General features: G+C 40.5%; 1 protein-coding gene across 1 annotated transcript; it reads left to right on the top strand.

The window, feature by feature from the left end:
• The first annotated feature begins 303 nt into the window (after nt 1-303).
• Nucleotides 304-24,099, top strand: LOC105933176 (TRPM8 channel-associated factor homolog). Its single transcript, XM_036149611.1, has 12 exons — nt 304-320; nt 4,388-5,120; nt 5,293-5,509; nt 5,655-5,940; nt 6,902-7,197; nt 11,149-11,323; nt 11,418-11,512; nt 11,738-11,948; nt 13,601-13,837; nt 16,912-17,135; nt 22,230-22,343; nt 22,710-24,099. The coding sequence occupies exons 2-12, from the start codon at nt 4,477-4,479 to the stop codon at nt 22,950-22,952; spliced, it is 2,742 nt and encodes a 913-aa protein (XP_036005504.1). The 5' UTR covers nt 304-320; nt 4,388-4,476; the 3' UTR covers nt 22,953-24,099.
• Nucleotides 24,100-24,351: the final 252 nt, after the last annotated feature.

Raw genomic sequence — 24,351 nt, forward strand, 5'->3', positions numbered from 1 at the left:
GTTCATATCATGCAAGTTCAGTGGAAACACTGACAAGTGACTGCATTTCCTGTTTTTTTTTAAACTGTGGTTTCTACAGAGGTGTTGTTCTGTGTTGCAAGATGTCCTGTGACAGACAGACACACACATGTACTGTCACTTAATGCCATCTGCTTTAAATAACTTGAGTATATAACCAAATAAGGAATCTGTTCAGTTATGTTAACTCCCTGCTATGTATGTAAATTAACTTAATAAAAGACTGTGAAAGGAGGGGCCCCTTTGTCAGACGGTGGCTGGTTTCGCTGGAGCCCTCTCCCCTTGCGCAAGTAAAACCAAAGGTACCTATGTCTTGTTGTGTGGTCTGAGAAATGTCCTGTGTTTTAAAATGATATTGAACCTATCAAGGAGATTCATACATCCCAAATCAAGAACAAACAGATGGAAAAACTTTTTTACTAGCCAGGCCATCATTCAGATACATTTTAAAGGTTATCAGGCTTAATTTGTTGTTCAGCCTGTTTTAACTGAATTGTACATGGATGTGTACTGATTTTATTGTTGCTAAATTCATTATGTGATTATTTCAGTGTGCATGGGTATTGTTTATGTTTTCTTGTCCCACCTTGCTATAAGGAGGGATGTAGTGGATAATAATAATTATCAATAAAGCGAGCACACTACTCATGCAAAGAAAAGATGCATCTTGTTTTTGTACGTTTTTAATTCAAAGGCAAGAAGCATTTGAATGTCTCTATCACCCAATGTAGTCAGGAAACTAGTGTTGTATAGTAACGAAGTAAAAATACTTCACTACTGTACTTACAGTAAGTATATTTTGGAGTACTTTATACTTTTCTCGAGTATACATTTTTTGTGATAACTTTTACTTTTACTTCACTATATTTCCGAACTTAATTGCATACTTTTACTCCGATACATTTTCAATGTTTGGTTTAGTAACTCATTGAGAGAGAGAGAGAGACAGAGAGGCGTGCTCAAACACCCCTAAATCTTAGCTCAGCACCCCTGAAAACTTAGAATTCCTGCGTGTCGGTTCGGCTCTGCCAGACATGCGTACATGCACAGGTTCGCCTGGAGCGCCTCCGTTTGAAGCGCTCCGCGTTCCCACTGTATCATTTCATCGCTGCTATGCGCCAGCGGGGGCGGGGCTTGGTCACTAATGCGCCTGGCCTTTAATTGACAAGGTAGGCACCCCCCCTTAACTCCACTCTCCAGAATTAATACTAGACTACGAAACTAGTCCCAGTTAAGAAACTAAATATTATTTGCACTAAAATAGGTGAAAGCTGCTGAGTAAGAGTAAGGAACAGGTCCAGGGAGCAGCGTGTGTTTGAGGAGGAGACAGAGTGCAGGTGGAGGGGCTTACTGCCCGATCGAATAGTCTGAGCGTAGTGGCTCAGAATCAGATCACAGCGTTAATTTTAGCGATCCTACGTTATGGCCAACAAAAATGACTGATTCTCATTGAATGAATGTTGTGCGTTTAATGACGCCTTTCTCAGCAATGGAAAATGAACTGCCAGCAGATTCAGAGGGCAGAGAATTCCCAAAGTATCTAACATATTCTACCTCCTGCAATGGAAGGGAATAATTTGTTAGGGACTGGCTGATATACAGCAGGTCAAAAAAGGCCATATTTTGTCTGCAGTGCTTGTTGTTCTCTTATGAAGTAAAGATCAACTAGTGTACTAAATTCAATAGATGGGTTGAAAATATAAAATGCAGAGATTTCCAGGGCATGAAGTATACATTTAATTTGACTTTTTTGGTGTGTGTGTGTGTGTGTGTGTGTGTGTGTGTGTGTGTGTGTGTGTGTGTGTGTGTGTGTGTGTGGTGTGGTGGCGGCAGGTGTAGGGGGGGGGGGGGGGGGGGGGGGGGGGCAAAAAGACTGTTGCCCCGGGCCCTAGCAAAGCTGTCAGCTGGCCTGCCTGCAGGTGTTTCTATCAGCAGGTTTACCACTTCCTGTAGGTTCACTAAGCCCGGTTTAATACTTAACCATGTTCTTAGTATGCACCCCCTTGTCTAAATCTTGCCTGCACTTGGTTGTGTACAATTTTAAAGTGCATAGCACTGACCTTATTTGAAGAATGAAAAACTGAAAGCTTACAAAAGGTTGTGTTTTCTGTCTAAAGTTGGCCTAAATTTCTCCAACACTTGGTTGTGTATATTATTTTAAGTAAATTTGACCTTCAAAGTTTACCAAAATCTAAAAAATGTCATTCGAACTGCATTAGCTTTGTTATACTTTTTACTCTTACTTTTTATTACATTACTTGAGTACATCTATTTTTACGGTAATTTTCATACTTAAGTACAAGACATTTCAGATACTTTAAGACTTTTACTCAAGTAACATTTTAGTCAGTGACTTGGACTTTTACCAAAGTCATATTTTGGAGAGGTACTTATACTTTTACTTGACTCCGAGATTTCAGTGCTTTATACAACACTGCAGGAAACAGAGCAAGAGGAAAAGGGCACACTAAACTTTTATACATTCTGGGTGTAAGCGCCATTTTGTGAAATTTGGACATCAATAACTGATTTATGTTATGTATCAATGTGTTATGTTTTTGCTTTGTATTAAGCAGTTTGAGAACGAGTACAGTTGTTTTGTTATTGCAGATTTGGAGACATTCTGTGAAGAAAGTGCTGTTATATGCATTTTGGCTGTAGAGGGCGCTGTGGTTTTGTATTGCCCGTGAAGAAGACATTTGTACTTGTGTTGTGGAGGGAAAATAAATGATGGCTGACGGATCAACACGGTAGTTTTACCGCGATGCGACCGTGCTGCGTCATAAGGTTGTTACACGCGTAAAACAGGCTCTGTGTCGGTCATTTCAACGAAGAGGCTAAATAAGAAATTAAGAAGAAACAACAAATTTAAAGATTAAACTCTACACTGGGTTAACATAGAAAGTGGGAGTAATCTTTATATGAGTTCAGCCAAGTACACCTCGCTGCTGCCTGCGGAAAGGGGCGGGGACAGACCACTGTCAGTCTCATACCTTATATGGAAATGGGACCGTTGCACTCCGGAAATGAAGGGGGCGCTAGTGACACTATATCCTGTACTAGCCGCGTTATAATAATTATAATAATAATAACGCAATTTACTTGACAACACCTTTTGAAACGCCCAAGAACACTTTCAACTTAAAAAATACAAATTAAACTGTAAATAAATGGCTAAAAAAAGCATTTTAAATCTTTATTAAATCTTATTTTCGGATGTTAAAATTACATAACAAACACTCTAAAATAAGCAACAATAAGGAATCATTGTGGAGATGTATTTATCTATCCTTACACCCTATCAAAAACAAATGTCATAAAACATAAATCAAATTAATATTTTAGAGACAAATGTACATTACATTTAGAACACATTTATCCATCGATAAATTATCATACCCGCACGCCTATCCCTATAGTGGGATTCTTAGGGCTGCTGCGGTGGATCCTGGACAGATTCCCAGTCCATCGCAGATTAAGAAAACATCCATCCATCCATCCATCCATCCATCCATCCATTTTCTGACCCCTGCTTAAACCTTCATGAGGTCGCGGGGGTGGCTGGTGCCTATCTCCAGGGTTTATTAAGAAAACAGATATAACCAAATACTTGCTGGTGCTGAAGTTCGAATAACAGATTTTGATGTTGTGAATGGTACTCTTAAAATAAATAAGTTCAAATCTAAAATATTATAGCCTTTGCCTTATTTAATAAGGACTAGATGGAAAAGAGGTTTGGTCGGTAATACAATTTTGGCCAATTTAGTACGTGCACTTTTGTTCTGTTTATTTGCCAAATATTTTTCTTATTATTCACATTGTGAATACATTGTAAAAACAAACCAAAGGACTTTTGAACTTCTAACAAGTGGCATTCCGAAAACTATAATATACTTTGTTGCAGGCGACCTGGCTCAACTCTTATCATTGTTTACCATGATGTCTCATTGGAAACTTTTAATATAAGGACTCCAGCTTAACCAGTGAACTGATTGGTGTCCCACTATTTCATTTAAAAATTCCATATCAATTCTACCAACTGCAATCGATTCATAAACTGCGTTCCAAAGACTGCCTTTTAGGTCTACAAAATTCTAAAGTGTGTAAAAGTTTAAAGGTGTTTTACTTTTTCTTTACTTAGACTTACGTACTTCTCAAGATAAGTTATCAACTTAAAATGTCTTCAAACAACCAGCCTGAATTTCTATGGTGAAAATGCTTTGTATTTTAAGTGTCATCAACAACCCCCAAAACTGTTGTTTAAGAGTGTTGTTTTATGGTGAAAACAAAATGTGAAAAATGTCATGACTTACATGATATTCATTTATAAGATAGCATTATAAACATAAGTATTTTGTTTTTCTTACAGGAAGAAACAGTGACACAAAGCTCTCCGGGACTCCTTCCTTTCATCCATAGGCTCTTCATCCAAACTATAGAGGATATTTATTTCCCAACATGTCAAAGCAGACAACCCAGTCCTACCCTAAGGATGCCTACAGGGCCCTGATGAGAGGCATTAAGGAGCTGGACCTTCACCACTCCAGTGTTCCTTGTAACTTGGTGCTAACAGGAGATGCCTTTCCTTTAGTGATAAACAGCCACGGTCACATCCTAGCGGCTGCTTCAGTGTATGGCCGAGGAAGAATTGTGGTCCTGAGCCATGAGACCTACTTGACCCTCTGTCCTGCTCTGGTAAAGAATGCTCTGGCCTGGCTGGGAGGAGGGGAGTCTGCAAACCTGTCTTTGGGAGTGCAGAAAAAAAGACAGGCAGTGGCAGATAACCTCAACAGATCCAACTACAAAGTCAATCTTATGGAGGACTTTGATAAAGATCATGGGGTCAGTGTTTATGTGACAGATGCCTACGAAGTGGGTGCAAAGTCAGGAGAGCTGATAGCCTTCATGAAAGCAGGGGGAGGGTTGCTGATTGGGGGTCAAGCTTGGCATTGGGCTTCACAGAACAAGCATGCAAACCTAATCCTTGAGTTTCCAGGGAATAAAGTAGCAGGAGTGGCAGGGATCCATTTTTCTGCTAAGTATGGAAAAGCAGAAAAACTGCCCATTTATTCTGAGATCCCATCCTCTTGGAAAGCTATAGAGTACGTATCAACTTTGGTTTTAATGCACATTTCAGATGTGTTTGTTCAGTATATCATATTATGCTTGAGGAGCTACTGATGTTGAGCTTGTACATTGGTGTTATTTAAAAATGAGTTTTTCTTTCACTCACAATATCAGCTCTTTGTTTCTGTCTTCATCTTCTCCCCACAGTTATGGGATGGACTTCAAAGAAGACCTGCAGTTCTTGCTGAAAGGGATTTCAGATTTTAACATTCAGGGAGAAGGAGTTCCCTCTGGAGCTTTGGTCCATGGCCGTCTTGCATTTTCCATCTGTACCACAGATAAACGAGAGGTGTTCCTGGCAGGAACCTACTACGGGCGGGGACGAGTCATTTTGGTGACTCATGAGGCTTTTCTGCAATACAAGGTGCAGAAAATAGAATATAGTAAATTTTATACAATATGAGCTATGTGTTCACAGTGTAATGCACAGTTTCAGTTAGCTTGTTATCTACTGAGAGTTCAGAAAACGTTTTGCTCTCTTTCTCTAATTAACCCCTCTTTTCTAACAGAAACTGGCATCATTTTGGAAGAATGCATGTGATTGGTTGGACCAAGGCAGAAGAGGGGTAGTTGGGTTTGAACGAGACATTAAACCCTTACCTAATTTAGGGTTGACATGTAAGACAACAGAGTTAAACCAGGATCTCAGTGTCTTTGTCTGCGAAGCATACAGTAACATTGATCCTGAGAGGATCCAAAACTTTGTGGCCGAAGGAGGAGGCCTTCTGATTGGTGGACATGCCTGGTATTGGGCATCGACACACCAGGGGGAAAACCCCATGCATGACTTTTCAGGTATGATACACGTTGAAGTCTGAAAGGGGCCAAACACTTTCTCACAAAACTGTAAAGATACTGAAATTAATAAAGTTTTTTATTGATAGAGTATGACATGAGGTTATATTAGGTAAGGTGGTTTTATTTGTTGGACTTTTATGCTGATAACCAATACTAAACTATGATGTCATTCACCAAGCTCCAACCAATGACCAATTTAAAGCATGCACTCAAACCTCCTTGGTTTTTGGAAAGTTTCAGTAGTGTTACATAACAGTATACATACTTAGCAATATCATCATAACATTTTAGCTATTTTATTTATACCTGACCGATGAGATTTTTAGAAACTATGTCATGTTTCTTAGGAACTGTTTAGAAGGGAAAGTTACAGAAATTGTTTAGAAAATATTTTAATGGGACAAATGCCTACAAACCTGAAAGCTGAAAACATAAGTACTGTAGAACCCAAAACCATGCATACCCAAATGTCTAAACACAAAAACAGGGTTATCTCAAATCTCCACTAATCGTTTTCAGTGATGTAAAACTGGTTTTGATCTTTCATGTGGATGAAAGGCCAAAACGCATAAAAATGCACTTTTTTCCCTAAATATCCGGTTATGTGTGGACAAGTCCTTAATCTGCCAGGGGTATAAATAAATTGGGTTTAACAGTATCAAGGTACGGTTATTTGCTCACGTAGAAGAAAGTTCTGTGGGCAGGGCACCAGAACTGACTACAGCGCTGAGGCTCACATTCTTCTAAACAGAATCATTGTACTCTGTGAAGGTGGTGCATACGTTGCATTGTCACAAGGCTTACATTATACTCTAAATACCAACATACAGTATGTAAGCCAGAAACAAAAATTACACAGATGAAAAATCAGTAAAACAAATAATAAGATCAATGTTGATATGTGATTCAAAGTGAAGATTACGGTGTTACAAGTTAATTTCAATTTTCTTTGTTCCAGGAAACAAGATCTTGAACAAAATGGGCTTGAGCTTGTTGAAAGAAACAGTAACAGCAGGTGTCTACAAAGCTCCCAATCCAAGCCAGGTCAACAGCTTCCACTTCCGTCATCTTCTGCATCGCTTAGCTGGTCATGTTCTGGAGAATGGGGAACTCACCAAGCAAGATGAGGAGCACCTTAAGAAACTGGGAGCAGATTGTGCCTCATTCTTAATGGTGAAGGCTTATGACAGGTTCTCCTACACGGAGATTCTGTCCCTTCTGACTGACATCCTGAAGAAGCAGGGCATCTCAGAGGTGGGCCACATAACATTAATTTGTCTTAGGTTTTATTTAGTTTACTGTCTCTGCTGTAGAGCTATCCCCTGAAACTGCACATGTCTGTCATGGACCATGTGTCTGCAAGCAGCATCCTTTGTCTGAAGACATATGACACAGACTGAGTGACAGCCACTGGAGGCTTTCGATAGCTTATTTCCTTATTTATCATTGGTTTAGTGGTAGTGAAGTTAATATTTTTTTTGTGGAATACGAGTTAGTGAGGCCAACTTTTTTTTTTTAGCTGTGACCACCACTGGACGGTAGCTATTGAACTCCACCAACCCAGCCACAACACCAGCTGCACAAGCCAAGCCCAGGAACTGATCCTCCCGGGCCCACCCCGACCCCTGGCCATGAGACCACCTGACACTAAGAAGGGAGAAGCTCCCCGGAGCCCCCACCCAGCCTACGTTGCCTCCATCACAGTGCCCCCCAACAGTCCCACAGCTCCCACCCCTGTGGTGTTTGTGTGCATGCCTGGGTACTGTGAAGTGTTGCGATGAATGTGTATGTGTATGTGTAAAGTGCATTAAAATTGGGGTTTTTGCTAGGATGTACGAAACCCAAACTGCTTGTCGACAGCAATCTCCCCACTCAACCCCAAGGTGTCTCCAGTGCATTAAAAATGTAGGTGTAGGACAGGAACAGGTATAGCAAAGGGAGCGGCATTGCATGGTGCTCATCTTAAAGAAGCTAAGGCCCCGTCCACACTGACGGTGTGGACGGGGCCTTTCTCAATCCGGATCCCAGAGTGGATACATTTCAAAAGGCAATTTCCTTTTTTCGTGCGTACATGCAAGCGTATCTTTGCTTAAATGATGATGTTGTAGCTTTGCCTCTCTTTGTAACCCACATGCACATCGCGCTCAAAAATAACAGTGTGTGCCATCTGCTATTGCATTCATGCAGAGGAAAGTATTGCCTTTGTTATGGTTACTTTCTATCAAGCATACTCCACACAGTTCCTCTCCTACCGACCCTCATAAAGACAGAAAAAAATTGTAAATGTTTGTATGATCCCTCATTATGGTGCTAGGCTTAATAATGATAATAATAATGAATTTTATTTATAGGCGCCATTCTCAACAATCAAGGTCACCTTACAAAATCAACAATAAAACATTCAATCCAATCCAATTGAATAAACAAAGAGAAACAATTGAAAAGAACAGGAGAAAGGATGGGCTCCTTAAAATCAAATTAAATTTAAAAATCATAAAGAGTATGCCTCTCTAAAAAGATATGTTTTTAAGTGAGTTTTAAAAGTAGTTATATATATGGAATGTTGAAAGCAGCGGGGCAGAGAGTTACAAAGATATGGGGCTTAATGACTGAAAGCTCTACATCCCATGGTAACCAGACGAGCATGTGGAAGGATGAGCTGAATGGAAGAACAGGACCTGAGAGAGCGAGTGGGAATCTTGATATGAAGGAGCTCGGTGAGATACTTGGGGGCAAGATTATTGATAGCTTTAAATGTAAGGAGAAGAATTTTATAAATTATGCGATATTTAAAGGGAAGCCAATGAAGTTGCTGCAGGACAGGTGTTATGTGACTGATAAAGGGGGTTCTGGTAATGATACGGGCAGCAGAAGTTAGGAGTAGTTGTAATTTATGAATGGATTTGTCAGGTAGCCTATACAGGAGAGAATTGCAATAATCTAAGCGGGAGGTAACCAGGGTATGAACCAGAATTTCAGCACTGTTACCAGAGAGAGTTGGACGTAAGCGAGAGATGTTACATAAATAAAAGTATGCTGACCGAGTGATATTATTAATATGGGACTGAAATGACAGTGTGCTATCTAGGATGACACCCACACTCTTAACTTGAGGGGAGGGAGACACAGGAGACACAGATGAATTATCGATGGAGATGGAGAATTCATTTATTTTGGAGAGGATGGATTTGGTGCCAATAAGAAGAAGTTCAGTTTTGTCACTATTAAGCTTGAGGAAGTTTAATGAAAACCAGGATCTGATTTCCTGAAGGCAATTTGATGAGGAGGTGGGAGGGAGGGATGTAGTGGGTTTGGTGGATAAGTAGAGCTGGGCGTCATCTGCATAGCAATGGAACTGGATGTTATGTTTACAAAAGATATGGCCAAGAGGGAGAAGGTAAATAATGAACAAAAGAGGTCCAAGGACAGAGCCTTGGTGAACACCTGAGGAAAGGGGGGCAGAGTGGGATCGACATTTTTGAGTTGTACAAACTGAGTACGGCCAGAGAGATATGATTTAAACCAGTGCAAGGGTGTAACATAATTCAACGGAAGCTAATCAGTTGATAAGGATGGTGTGGGAGATGGTGTCAAAAGCCGCACTCAAATCTAGGAGGATGAGTATTGTTAGTAATCCAGAATCTGTAGCTATGAGGAGGTCATTGGTTATTTTAATAAGGTTATTTTAAAAACCAGATTGGAACTGTTCATAGAGACTATTGTGGGTGAGATGGTCATGAATTTGAGAAGCAACTGTTTTTTCAAGAATTTTTGGGGGGGAAAAGTGCTTTCTTCACATGAGTTGTCTGCACATTCTAGTTTTTGTTTTCTTCTTTGCATGTTTCCCTGGCAGTGTCACAGTGCCACCAATATGCCCAGCTTTCCTTTTACAGCCTTTTCAGTTCTGCTGTGTCCTCTCGTGTGGATGCATATATTTCTTAATTGTTTCAGAAAATTTACAGTGGCAAGACATCAAATGTGTGGCGTGCTTAGGTATCCAGCCCTCTTTTTTAACAAAGAGGGCTGGATACCTGCAAGGTTTGTCGACAACCTTTTATGTGCATTTATAACTGCAAGTCAAATGTACTATGTGAAAAAAAAACTTAACCTCTTTCATATTATATTGATAGAATCGGTAAACACCTTTGCCACACGTTCTCATTTGATTTAGGGCTGTACTTTGACTCGAACATGCCACCTCCTCAATAGACTCCACCATTCTATCGCCTTTTGTCCTTCAGTGTTGCCTTTTTTCTACCTCCATCTAGCCTTTCCAATAACTACCAAGTTTCATATCCATGGTAAAGAAAAGTATCCCCACATCTGCCACCAATCCAGTCTCCACTACAGTTCACAATAGGGGTGGCATATTCAGGGACATGGAATTAAAGAATATTTCTGAAATAATCAAAGAGATCAGATTTGGTTACATTTTTGCAAGGCACCTTCTTCCACATGTTTGCTCTGGCCCCTCCAGGGCTTGCACCACACTTCAAAGTAGGCATCTTATGGTGTTCTTTCAACAATCACTTCCTTTTTGCAAGTCTTCCATTAAGGGCTGAGTTGTGGAGTACAAAAGTAATCCACTCTTTTTCAGATGATGGATTGAACAGTGCTCTTTAAAACATTCACAGGTAGGGATATGTTCAATAACCTGACCAAGTTTTAATCTTCTCCACAACTTTCACTTTGATCTTTTGTTTTTAATCACTTGAACTTAACAATGATTTGTCACTTTATGTTCATCTATCAAATAAAATCCCTAGTAAACACATTGAAAACTGTGGTTGCTGACTAAAAATGTGCAAATGCTGAAAGGGTAATGAATATTTTGGTAAGGCACTTCATGTCAAGACATCAGGTGCCAAATCCACACATATTGATCAGCAAGAACATCCTTTTGGCCAGTGGATATGGTCTTAAAAACCCTGCAAATAGCCATCAGCTCCATTACAAAATCAACCGGAACGAATATGGTTTCATTTAAGTTACCCTATAACTGAAAGAGTAAAAGTTAAACTTGAGAGTCAAAAACTATAGAATAACAAGACTTACGCACAACTATGTTTTTTGCAAATGTAATATTTTCTTGCACTGTGGCACCAGTTTAAAATTTTATTTTCATCACTCATCAGTACAAGTAGTAAATGTTGCTTTTGACTGATGTTTAACACTTCTAGTGTTTATATGAACTATTTCTTGAAGGTGAGTGAGCAGAAGCCCACAAAGAGTCCCAAAGAGCACATGGTCCTCAGCCTGGCAACAAATATATATGACGTGTCCCTAAACCAGCAGGAGCTTCTGCCCTACATTATCAAGGATAACCCACCACTACCTGTGGTCATGAACCAACGGATCAAGATCACTGCTCAAACAGGAGGTCAGAGCTCACAATTATTATAGAACAACTACAATAAATGACTAATTTTTTTCTAAGTATGAACTTAACAGTGACTCTTCTGTTTGTGTGACAGAACATGAGGAGTGGATCAGTACGGGCTTGTACCTTTCTCCTGCCATGAAGACAGAAATTATCTTCCCGCCAAAACTTGTCAACAGGAGATGGATGGTAGTGCATATAAAATCAAATCTTTACTGTCTTTTTTTGTTCCACTAAACATTATGCTAAATCACATATCCAGATCAAATGTACAATTCTATTGTCACCATATACATCAGTGCTTTAATTCATGGCTGCGTCTTACCTTCCAGTGGAAGAAAAGTCATGCCACAAATCACAGCAGCACATTATGCTCTTTTCAACCCACTACTTCTCGGTCTGTGTCGTCCAAAGATCCAGATAGGCTGCCAAAGTGATGCGCTGCACAAAGAGGAGTTATGGAGAGCACCATACGTCATCAAAAGGTTCCCTGTTACATCAGAGAAGATGCAGGTGTGGAACTTGTGGGGGGGACTCATCTACCTGCTGGCTCCACGTGACGTAAAGGTGGATGAGGAAGAGGTTGTGGTCCAAAAGGCTGTGTCTGCTCCCTATTACAAGTCTGGTGAGTGTCACCTTCTGCTCATGCTCCATATGATGATATTTGGGGAATCTAATGCCTGTGATGAGCTCTGATATTTCTGATCTACTGTTTACATCACATCCATTGGCTGCTTGGTAACTTTCTAAAACATTGAGACCACTGGTTACTTTTTCATGTATTTTATTTCAGTGGTGACTTACTGTGTTTGTTTTTGAATGAAGACACCAATGTAAAGTCTGTCTATAATAATAAAGCATAATGACAGACTTTCCACCATAGAAGAGAGGGTAAATGCACCTTGTTCCTCAATCCTGTGATATATTGCGTGCATTCTGTTGGAAACATCTGTTTCTGTCTTTTCACATGTTAATGGTCTCTTGCAAAGTAAACACAGGTAAAAACATGTAGGAACATCAACTTTAACATTTTAAATGGGCTTATACTTTCATAGCAGTGCCTCCATTTTTCAAAGTTTAGAAGCATGATCTGAAGAAATAGAATCAGATTACATATCCCAGTATATTTATGTGTCTTGTCAACTCCCCTTCTATAGACGGGGAACAGAGTTATAAACCAAGTGTGGAGCACAAGCAAATGACCAGGAGAACAGCTGATGAATTCCCAGAGGGCAGGACAGGCACTAGATCTAAACAAGAAGCAGGCGGTGCACAAGCACTAGAAAGTAAATCTAGTTAAGGCAGGGTGACCACAGGAGAACAGGATCAGCAGGCGGTGCAACAAAAACACTGGGGAGTCCATAAGCAGGCGGTGAGTAGAGAGGCACCGCCTGGCAGGGAGTGGTGAGAGAGGCAGGGATAAGTAGCTGGAGTCACAGGTGAACCATTTCACTAAAATGTTGTAACTTAACCTTTTAGAAACATCAACACCATCATCATCTGATTTTTCGTGTAATAATTGAATGTGAGTTACGAATTTTGAGGACCGTAATCAAAAATTTGATACAAACTCTCATTCTGACAAAGAAATCGTGTTGGTAATCCTAATTGATTTCTGATTTAATATTACAGTACCAAAATATTTTCTAATATATATTATTAACCATATACACTACACAGACATAACAGAGCAAAGGAAACAGGAAATTCATAAAGTGCTTTTGAGAGACAAACGCTTGAACTTGCCAAACAGGTGAATGATTTCAATAATGTGCTCCAGACATTGGTACATAACAAATTAAACGTGGGGATTTCACAAGATTAACCATGAATCCAGGACTGAGTAAAAGGCTGCAAAGCCCGTTCATTAGTAAAGTTTCTGAGCTGCTGTGTCTAAAAGAATCCCTGTTTTGACTGACAGGAAAGTCAGCCAGGAGGGGAATTCTTGTGGCAGTGGAGTACGTTGTGATCAGGAAGATGAGTTTTGGGGAAATTTGGATTTAAAGCATAAATCAGTCATCCACCTTTTTTCATTTACAATGTCCTAATGTGCAATATTTCCAATAACTATAAAAGCACTAAACAATTTGAATTAGCTCACGAGAGAAGCTGACTTATAGAGTGAATGGTTGCTAAAATAAGTTTCATGGCAGATATGTTTATTGTGTACAGTTTTGTATTCGAATTTGTAACATTTGCAAACTTTTGCAACTGTACTCCATTCTATGACTGATATTCCTAAGATTTATGACAATATCTAGCCTCGTTTTTCTTCAGGTGTAACAAAGCCAGCTGATTGGTCCTCTCTGCGTCGAGCTCCGGCACCGTGGGCAGAGATGGAGTTTGACAACATCATCCTCACCGTACCGTCACACATCATTCGTGAACTGGAGAGGCCTAAGGAGGTGGAAAAACTCTGGAATGGTATCATGAAGGGTGTCTCAGATCTAGCTGTCATTCCACAAAAATTCATCCGCAAGGAACGCATCGTGGCTGATGTGCAGATTTCTGCAGGTACGGATGCTTTTCTATCAAATTTTTAAATGTTTTGATTGTTGTGATCAGTATAAAAATTATTTTTAAACGAGAAATAATTAAGGTACTTACTGTAAAATCAATCTAACTCATTCTCATTTGTCACCTGGGATGGAAGTAACATTCCCTATAAACAACCAGTCCGCTCCATCAACAATGTCTTTGGCAAGTTTTCTCCTTGTAAACCTAGAGGTATTTTATCTTAGCAAAAGCACAGCAGCCTGCTAACATGGAAGCCAGTAAGAGAAGGAGACCCGAAATACAACAGAATACAACATCATATATCTATCCTGTGTAAGAAAAAATCCAGTGCATCAATGGACCGTTGAGTAAATGGTGGATCTCCGTGAAAGGCATTGTGTATGTGTTGTTCCGATTTTAACCTCTAGGTGTCATTATTACTTATTGTTCCTTTTTTTATAGATACAGGGGTTGGACAATGAAACTGAAACACCTTTCATTTTAGTGTGGGAGATTTCATGGCTAAATTGGACCAGCCTGGTGGCCAATCTTCATTAATTGCACATTGAACCAATAAGAGCAGAGTGTGAAGGTCCAATTAGCAGGGTAAGAGCACAGTTTTGCCCAAAATATTGCAATGCACACAACATTATGGGTGACATACCAGAGTTCAAAAGAGGACAAATTGTTGGTGCCCGTCTTGCTGGCGCATCTGTGACCAAGACAGCAAGTCTTTGTGATGTATCAAGAGCCACGGTATCCAGGGTAATGTCAGCATACCACCAAGAAGGACGAACCACATCCAACAGGATTAACTGTGAACGCAAGAGGAAGCTGTCTGAAAGGGATGTTCGGGTGCTAACCCGGATTGTATCCAAAAACATAAAACCACGGCTCCCCAAATCACAGCAGAATTAAATGTGCACCTCAACACTCCTGTTTCCACCAAAACTGTCCGTCGGGAGCTCCACAGGGTCAATATCCACGGCCGGGCTGCTATAGCCAAACCTTTGGTCACTCGTGCCAATGCCAAACGTCGGTTTCAATGGTGCAAGGAGTGCAAATCTTGGGCTGTGGACAATTTGAAACATGTATTGTTCTCTGATGAGTCCACCTTTACTGTTTTCCCCACATCCGGGAGAGATACGGTGTGGAGAAGCCCCAAAGAAGCGTACCACCCAGACTGTTGCATGCCCAGAGTGAAGCATGGGGGTGGATCAGTGATGGTTTGGGCTGCCATATCATGGCATTCCCTTGGCCCCATACTTGTGCTAGATGGGCGCGTCACTGCCAAGGACTACCGAACCATTCTGGAGGACCATGTGCATCCAATGGTTCAAACATTGTATCCTGAAGGAGGTGCCGTGTATCAGGATGACAATGCACCAATACACACAGCAAGACTGGTGAAAGATTGGTTTGATGAACATGAAAGTGAAGTTTAACATCTCCCATGGCCTGCCCAGTCACCAGATCTAAATATTATTGAGCCACTTTGGGGTGTTTTGGAGGAGCGAGTCAGGAAACATTTTCCTCCACCAGCATCACGTCGTGACCTGGCCACTATCCTGCAAGAAGAATGGCTTAAAATCCCTCTGACCACTGTGCGGGACTTGTATATGTCATTCCCAAGACGAATTGATGCTGTATTGGCCGCAAAAGGAGGCCCTACACCATACTAATAAATTATTGTGGTCTAAAACCAGGTGTTTCAGTTTCATTGTCCAACCCCTGTATTTCATACATGCAATTAATCAAAAAAACTTTCTTCAGTATTCAATAACAAAAAATGTTTGAAAGTAACATATGACTAAGCTAATAAGAAAAGCATCAAAAGAGCCAAACCTAAAGGGCTTAAAAAAGTGACAATATGGGTAGAGTTCTGATTTAAAAGTTGGACTCTAGTAGCAGATTGGTAGTTCTTGTTTTTAAACTTCTATATTTCTTTGGGGACTGGATTCATGTGAAGAGACAGAAAAATAACTGTTGTCCCTTTTGATGCTGTCTGCTCTGTGAATGCAGTGTTGGCAGTTCATTAATTTAAACGAAAAATACATAACAAAAAAAAGCAGTATGTACTTACATAGATGGATGAGATGAAGAAAAATAGTTCTAAAGGAATTTCTTGTAATCCATGGCAAATTTTAACAATAAGTTCAAACAAGTGATAAATATGCATTTTAAAAGTTTAGTACACACAACATAAAGCAAATGCAAATTTTAAGTTTTATATTGAAGGTTTTTGCAGAAAAATTTGTTAAAGTAAAAGTATAAACTAACAAGGCGACACACTTTTCTTTAAGACACATTTTTCAAAACAAAACATTAAAAATGGTGAAATTGTTTTGTACATGTTTGTTATACTGTTTGATAAAACATATCACAAAAACGCTTTTAACACAGAGCAAAAGAACACTGTGAACGTGACATCTGAGAGCCAATATTACACAGAGGGCAAGTTTAGGAAAAAATATTTTTTCAATGTAGAAGGAGGAGAAGGATGCAAGGTTGGGAAATGGGGGGTGGGGTATGAGTCCCTCTCAGATAAGAAACAATTCAAGCACACTGAAGGGCAGAGGGGTCCAGCACTAGGCATAGAAAGTCTCTACTTTCACTGCCTGGCAGAACATTGTCAAAGAGAGGACCAGAACCAGGATCTGAGTGAGAGCTGTGCATAAAGCAAAGATCCAAAGTGGTACCAAATTCTTGTTTAGCCAGCCGTTTACTTAGTCCTAACATGGAGCAGTCCACGAAGACACAGACCTTTGTTTATTTTCAGTGCTACATAAACGATCTTGGTACCCTACAGCAATAAAACGTGTGTAACACGAATCGTGTTACACGATTCTGCTGACATCTGCTTTGGGAGTTCGTGAATAGACTTCTTTTTCTGAACAGCTCCAGTTAGCCGTCTTTTATGACTCAAAAGCATTTAATTAATAATTGAAAATAAATGTTGGGTGGGGATTCAACATAAGAAACAGCAACACTGTTGCTGTGAGAAAAGCCGCTGGCTGAAGAAAAGAAAGATTTTAAAGTTTTTAAATTAGTTACATATAAACCAGGATGGACTAATTTTTTTCTCTTCCCAGGTTGGCTGCATTCAGGTTATCCGATTATGATGCACTCTTCTATTGGAGCTGAGCTGTTCAAACCAGAAGATGCCCGGACCAAAGGTCTGTGGGGGGAAACTCATGAGCTGGGACATAATCAACAGAGAAGCTGCTTGGAGTTTCAACCCCACACTACAGAGGCCACATGTAACCTGTGGTCGGTGTATGTGCATGAGGAGGTGCTGGGACTCAACAGAGCTAAGGTTACTTTTATTTTTTTAATCAGAAACCAGTTCACAGAGGCTTAATTTTATGAAGACGTATTCAGACATGAATTTCATCTATTATTTTTATTCCTAGGCATCTGTTTTAATAAACAAGGACAATAAAGACTCCCTAATACTTCATTACAGTTTAAACATATGCGATTTATCTAACCATAATGTAATTTTGGTGGGACACCGGAATTCACACATCAAATACAGAGACAAATCAAGACATGCTGTTTAAGTTTAATGCACCAACAACACCCCCTGATAAACTAAAAAGTGTGGAAATAGTCCTTAGCATCTGATAAGAATTAACAGTGCACAAACAGTGCATTGCCAGCAGGATTGGCGTCCTTGATGTGCTTCCGGAGGATCCTTTCAAAGCACTTCATGATGACTGGGGTCAGAGCAACAGGATGGTAAACATTTAGGCAGGTGATGGTTGTTTTTTGGGCACAGGCACAATGATGGAGGAAATCTGCAGAAAGGGATCATGGAGAGCTGTAGGGAGAGGTTAAACAACTCTGCAAGTTGGTGAGCACATTAGTTTTTCTCACCAACCCATTTCTGTTTCTGGTTAGGGAAGAAAAAATGTAATGTCCTGTCTGGTAGTGTAGCACTAAGAATTGGTTTCTTGATGCCAAAGAGAGCCCAACATGCGTATGCAAACATTTTTTATTGGATATTATTTTGGGATTATTTCAAATTCAATGGACACAAAAATGTAAAGGTAAAAGAGAAAGAATGGAAGAGAGAAAGATGAGACAAAAGGTTAAAGGGAAAAAAGGTGATAAGAATAGAGCAGAGGAAAAAGAAAGTGTAATATAACATCCTTGTAGTCTGCTTCTACACCTGCAGAAAGAGATAAAGAAAGAACTGTAAAAACAATCAAAAGAGTATCACAGGTACAAATAACCAACGCCTGTGATAACAACACTAAAGAGTACTACCCCAATAGGCACCCTAGTTCTCCAAAACCCAGCCGAAGAGGGAGGCACCACCAGCAGCACCACCAAAATCTGCAAGGCACAAGGGTTGAGGCAAACACTGAGGGCTTAGAACCAACCGTATACCAGAACAAACTCCCCCGGGACTACCCTGACCCCCTGATCTTATGGCCCTGCAGGAGAGCCCACACAACCAGGACCTGAACCCACCAAAAGACCTTGACCACTCTCCCGCATAACAACTCCTGTCAACCAGGCCGCCGGAACCATACAGAACCCCTGACCTCCAGACAGGATCAGTATTGAGAATAGTCTCAGACCAGAACCGAGATAGCGAGCTGGATTCAGATAAAGAGCCATCCAAGGATTCCCACCCCAGAAGAAAATTTTTTTTTTTACATCTACCCCACCATTCGAACAACTCCCAGACCACATACAACAATAGACAATCAGGCTGAGTTCACCCCACACTCCCTTCTGCACATCCCCCACCAGCAGAATGCACTCTCTGAAGAGGGGCACCTGCATTGAGATGTTAGGAACCAAACTCCCAACCAGCTTAACAGGCCCCCAGGTCCACTAGTGCATCAAAGACCCCCGGGCCAGACACCTGAGCATACACCGGCCCAGAACCCCAGGGACCTACTCTCCAAGAGCCAAGCCCCTGAGGCCCTGTCAGGAGGTGGCATATCTCAAGAACCCCATGCCCACCCCAGACCTACCCAGGAACGGCACAGCTACAAGGCCAGTAATCCACACCTGCCGGAACAGACTCCTGAAGAACATCGCATGGAGCTGCCGGAGGTCACCCTGGAGGCCCCCAAAGCCCCACCCCGGCGGGGGCCACAGACCCCAGTGCCAGACCCACCAGACACCCCACCCCGGGTGCTCCCCACACCCCCAAAACCCAGGCAACCCCACATCAGCCACAACACCCGACAGGACAAATCCAACATTACTAGGGGGGACCCAGACAAATCTTTCACAAATAGCTGTTCTCCTTTTTCCAAAACAGCAGTAATAAAATGTTATAAGCCATGCATGAGCAATTAGACTTTGATTGTTAAAAACTGAGCAATACAACTGAGGCTGCAGCTCACAAACTATAAGACAAACAACTAATAAATATCACAAGGTGAGTTTTGTTAAACTATTAAAGGAAATGCTGTGATCAGGGCAATAATCTTATACTTGGGATGGGAGCAGGACATTTCTTGATTTTACAGCACCTGTACAGACCAGTGTTTTCTTTAGCAACACCCCAGGATTGTCAAGAGTCCAGGGTTGTGTTGTTGTTCTTTCAGGTGGTCACCAGAGGGCAGTGTGGAGCAGCTGTTTGGTACTGGTGTTTCCACACACACACCCCTTACTCAATACTTTTTGTTATACTGGGTAAAATGGTCCCTCCATCCTGACAGTAGTCAATACATTATGTATTCAGAAAAAGGAAGTTAAAAAATGTGATCTCTGTCAAAGCTGGAGGTCTGTAAAAACTCTGACCAATCCATTCGGTCCAAATGGCAGGGAATAGTCAAAGTAGGGCTGGATGATAATTCAATAACAATATATATCGATCGATAGATGTGTGCCGCGATAGGAAAAAATAGGGTCGAAAAAACTTTGATATAGAAACAGTTTTCCTTCCTTCCTTTCAGCCTATCATATTAGCTGATGCTACAGTCACTACTTCCTCTCAACCAATCGTAATCGCGGACCCAGGCACGCCGTCACAAAGCGCCGCCCTCTCAAACCACAACACAAAGCACGAGAATATGTCGCAGCAAGGAGCGGCGGAGGAAACGGTCCCAAAACGGGGTTTTACTAGTTCGCCAATCTGACAGAAATAAACCAGTGATTTGTAAAACTTGCAAGGAACCGGTAAAAACAAAGTCTGGTAACGCAACAAACTTGTTTCATCACGTAAGCCGATCAGCCGCTCACTACCGCAGCAGCCCGAGCTGTGTCAGCCCCGCGCGACTCCCCGAATATGCTGCTGTTGTCTGCAGCTGAAAAACCTGGCTTCAAAAATTACTTGCCACTCTTGATCCGCGCGCGATATAAAGTTCCGGGACGCAAGTTTCTCTAACAGCGCTCCCTAAATTGTGCAACTAGTACCGGGAATCAGTGCAAAATGAGCTGCATTCTGCGTCTTCCCACGCCAGAACCTCGGACCTCAGCCCTTCGTCAGCCTTTCAATTATGAAACCTGAGAAGTAACTAGTGTACTATTCCACCTAAATAGGCAATTTTATTTATTTATTTGGTATATTTATTTTGGTCATTTTACTGGTTACTATAGTTTATTCTTTGTCATTATTTAATAACATAAATCAGGTCTTAAGTTATTAAAACAAAAAAAATTCTGTTATGGTTAACAAAAGTTGGTTAAATAAAGATTTAATTGATATTCTGTGTTTTGGTTCTTTATTAAAATTAAATCATTTAGCAATATCATAAAATGTCCAGGCAGAGCTGCACATAAAATATGGTTTTAAATATTTTCAATAATTATCGATATCGATCAATATGGATTTTTTTTTTTATCGATAAGCTTTTTTTCTATATCGTCCAGCCCTAAGTCAAAGTCATCATCCCCATGTGTCCCACCAGTTCCGGGGGTATCGCCCTTAACTGTTGGTTGTCCCACATGGAAATCATTCAGATGCACTCACGTAACGGCAGTGTGTGTGCCCGTTCCTTGTTAGTTTCCGCTTGCTGGTTGTGCATCCGCACTTCTAGTGTTTATGTATCCAGTTAGCTTAGCGGTTAGCTTCGGTGTTAGCCGTTCATTGTAGCTCTTACCGTAGACTCTGAACATGGCTGAGAGTCACAAGAAGTAAACTGCATACAAGTATGAAAAGAAGACGACGACCTCAGTAGAAAGAAATAAGACCAAAGTGAGATTTTTTCAAGCTATACCCCTGAGGAGCGGAAGAGCAAGGTAAGACGGTCTTGCACAGGCACAGTTATTCAAAAAGGGACTTGGGGAAAATTCTGGAAAAATCACCGACACTACTAGGGTGACCATATTTTCATTTGGGAAAACCAGGACCCCTCGGAGCGTCGGGGTGTGGGGGGGGGGTTGGGGGGGGGGGGGGGGGGCGGCGGTTTGTTTTAAGACAAACGCGGCCGAGCGGGGGGGGTTGTAAGGCAAACGCGGCCGAGCGGGGGCAGGTGAAGAGACAACCGCGGCCCCGACAAGCGGGAAGGGATTTAATGGTCCAATGAAGGTAATTTCAAAAACAGGACATTACCTCACTTTCCTCCCTTCTTCTGAGAGCGTTTTGCATGTGGGTCAGAAGCATTAAAACAAACATGGCAAGGATATATGAGACTTCAATGCTTCCAGAGTTTTTTGAGATGTTAATTGTTCATCATCTGATAGAAAAACTTTATAATACTAACAATAATAACAATAATTCAACTTTATTGATCGCACAATTGAGAAATTCACTTCTGTATAATAAGAATAATAATAATAATAATTGAACTTTATTGATCTCACAATGGAGAAATTCACTTCTGCATCTTAACCCATCCCCTTGAGGAGCAGTAGGCTGCTACTGTGTGGTTAAGGGTCTTGCTCAGGGGACCCAGGATGGCAGCTTGCGGGAGTTGAACTAAGAACCTCTGGGACCGAAGCTCTGTGGTCTAACCACTCGGCCACCACTCCCCCTTAAAGATAATGTAATCGCCCAACGTGGGGCTCGACCCTGAGATTAAGAGTCTCATGCTATACCGACTGAGCTAGTCGGGCCACTGCGTCCTGATGAAAATACTGCAGAGTGAAAGGGAGTCAAATTTGGCTTCAATGTTTGTATAACATTACAGTTATACAGAAAAACTGTATAACTGTAATGTGATATAATTTCTTCACCTTTCATATATTGCATCTAGTATTACTGTTACATTTAAATTGTGGCAGTGTCTTATTTTAATAAATTAAGATAATTTTGTCTTCAATCTGTATCACAAAATCCAACAAGCATTTTAGATGGTGTTATGAGTTAGTGGACAAAATGTATTAATTATATCCACCCCATCAATATAAAATGGGCAGGAGCAACAGTTCAGAAGTACTAGGAACATGGTGTGAACATGTGTTTCCTTTATTTAAAATGAAATCAACATCTTTAATCTAGGCTCATCCCTCTGTGACCCCTGCAAGCCGGAAGAGATGTGTAGAGAAATACGTTCAACAAGGCAGGAAACTCAGTCACTGGAAAGTTTGGACTGCCCTGGAGACATACTTACAGGTTAGAAAAGCAAACAACAAATGACGTCCTGATTAAAATACTGCAGCGTTAAATGGAGTCAAATTTGGCTTCAGTGTTCGTAATCAAATAGGTAAATTTGTAGTTGTAGTAATAGATGAACGATTTGTGCATTGTGCAATCAAGACAGAAAATTTAGCACGCTTTGTTTCGTCACCGATGTAATGCATTGCTGAGCTAATGTAAACAGGATCACTGGCATTAAAGATTATAGATCATCAGCTTTTTCTAACCCTGTTCTCCCTAACTAATCAAATTACAACAAAATAATAGCTGAAAACCAACAGACCCTCTTCGCTTACATCTGAGGTCACATCAGCACAGTTGTAACTTTTTTCTTCTTTGTAGCTCCAGGAAAGGTTTGGCTGGGCTGCCTTCAAGAAGGTGTTTGCTGACTACCACGACATGAGCAACTGTCCCAGGGACAACGATAAGAAGATGAACCTATATGCTGAGACTTTCTCCAAAGCTGTGAACATGAATCTGACTGGATTCTTCAAAGCCTGGGGATGGCCCATCAAACAAGCCACTGAGGAGAAGCTGTCCAACTTGCCTCCCTGGACCAATCACCCCATGGCACAGTATTCCTAAACCTCCCGCTGTATCAGGTCTAGAGCATACTGACCAGGTTTACTTGACAGCGATAGTCATAGTCTTTTCTTGCTATTATAGTCGTAGAACTGTTGAATGATAAGTCATGTGTATAATGATCAGGAAATAAGTTTGGGTTTTGATTTAAAGATGACATTATGTGATGTTTCTTGGAGAAAATAGAACAGTCAGAGAAGGTTTATCTTACAGTTAACAGATTAACTAATTCAAACATCCTGAGATGCGCAGAATGCCCATTTAATGATACAATTGGAAAAGGGTTGACTGATGGAATAATTGAGACAGCATCATTCAGATCTCAGCCTAAGATTGTGACTGTCATCTGATTAAGATTAAACTCGAAGTGTAATTCACCTCAAAATCAACTTTTTGGAAATAAACTGTATAAATTGGTGCTACTTTAATGTTACTGTGCAATTTGTTTTACATTTTTACGTGAGCCTGTTTAGTTAATTTGTCTTAATTCCATCTTAGTGCTGCCCTCTTGGGGTTGAACTTTGAAGTTGAACTTTTCTATTGGTTAAAATGGTACATGCTTTCGTCAACATAGCCCACGTTCAGGTATAAAAGCATTATACGACATTCAGACACACACCCTCCTAGCGAGTCAGGAGTCTGAATTCTGAGTGTTGGAAGCATTGATAAAGTGAGGAGAGAGGGCGGTGGTCATGGTTTCTGTAGCCATTTGCTAAATTTGTTTGGAGACAGGGTTATACTTTTACATCACGGTGTGTTGAATTTAAACATTCACTAATCTGGCAGCTTTTATTAGTGTCTAGAACACATTTTTTCTTAACCATTTTGTTTTTGTCAAATTAAACATACTTTTTCTGCAAAGCAAACATTACTAAAAGTATTCAAAATTCTTGAAAATATATATTTCTTTCTATAACATCAAGACCATGACAGATACAAAGCAGTTTTATATGCAAAAATATCACAGTTATAATCCTGTGCTTTTGTTATGTGTAAGCATTTTAGCATTTTAGTGTCTTTGACTCGTTACTGATTCCTCTATAGTAGTCTGTTCAGTAATGTTATCTGGGTCAAACTGGTCCTGTCACATCAATTCTTTGTTCTGTTATCATAACTGTACTGCTATCCACATAAAATTTTTTTTTTCCTATTTTTGCTCTTGACTTTAATATAAAAATAAACAGACAAACCTTACTTTACATATTCTTGTTTATTCTCTTTCCCGATAATTTAGCCAGAGTTTCTGAAGATTATTTAATAATTATTTAAATGATAAAATCCTACTAAATATTGTATACACACAATTGCAATTTTGTAAAGAGTGATATAACAGTAATTAAGGTGATTCAGTTTATTGTTTTTTGCTGTCTACCTCTATACTTTCTGGTGTTAGCTTTTTTCC

The sequence above is a fragment of the Fundulus heteroclitus genome, chromosome 18, assembly GCF_011125445.2.
Source record: "Fundulus heteroclitus isolate FHET01 chromosome 18, MU-UCD_Fhet_4.1, whole genome shotgun sequence".
Lineage (NCBI taxonomy): Eukaryota > Metazoa > Chordata > Actinopteri > Cyprinodontiformes > Fundulidae > Fundulus > Fundulus heteroclitus.

Coding starts and splice junctions, on each gene's coding strand:
- LOC105933176 (XM_036149611.1), top strand. CDS start 4,477: ATGTCAAAGCAGACAACCCAGTCCTACCCTAAGGATGCCTACAGGGCC. Junction 5,121..5,292: donor TCCTCTTGGAAAGCTATAGA/GTACGTATCAAC, acceptor TTCTCCCCACAG/TTATGGGATGGACTTCAAAG. Junction 7,198..11,148: donor AGAAGCAGGGCATCTCAGAG/GTGGGCCACATA, acceptor TATTTCTTGAAG/GTGAGTGAGCAGAAGCCCAC.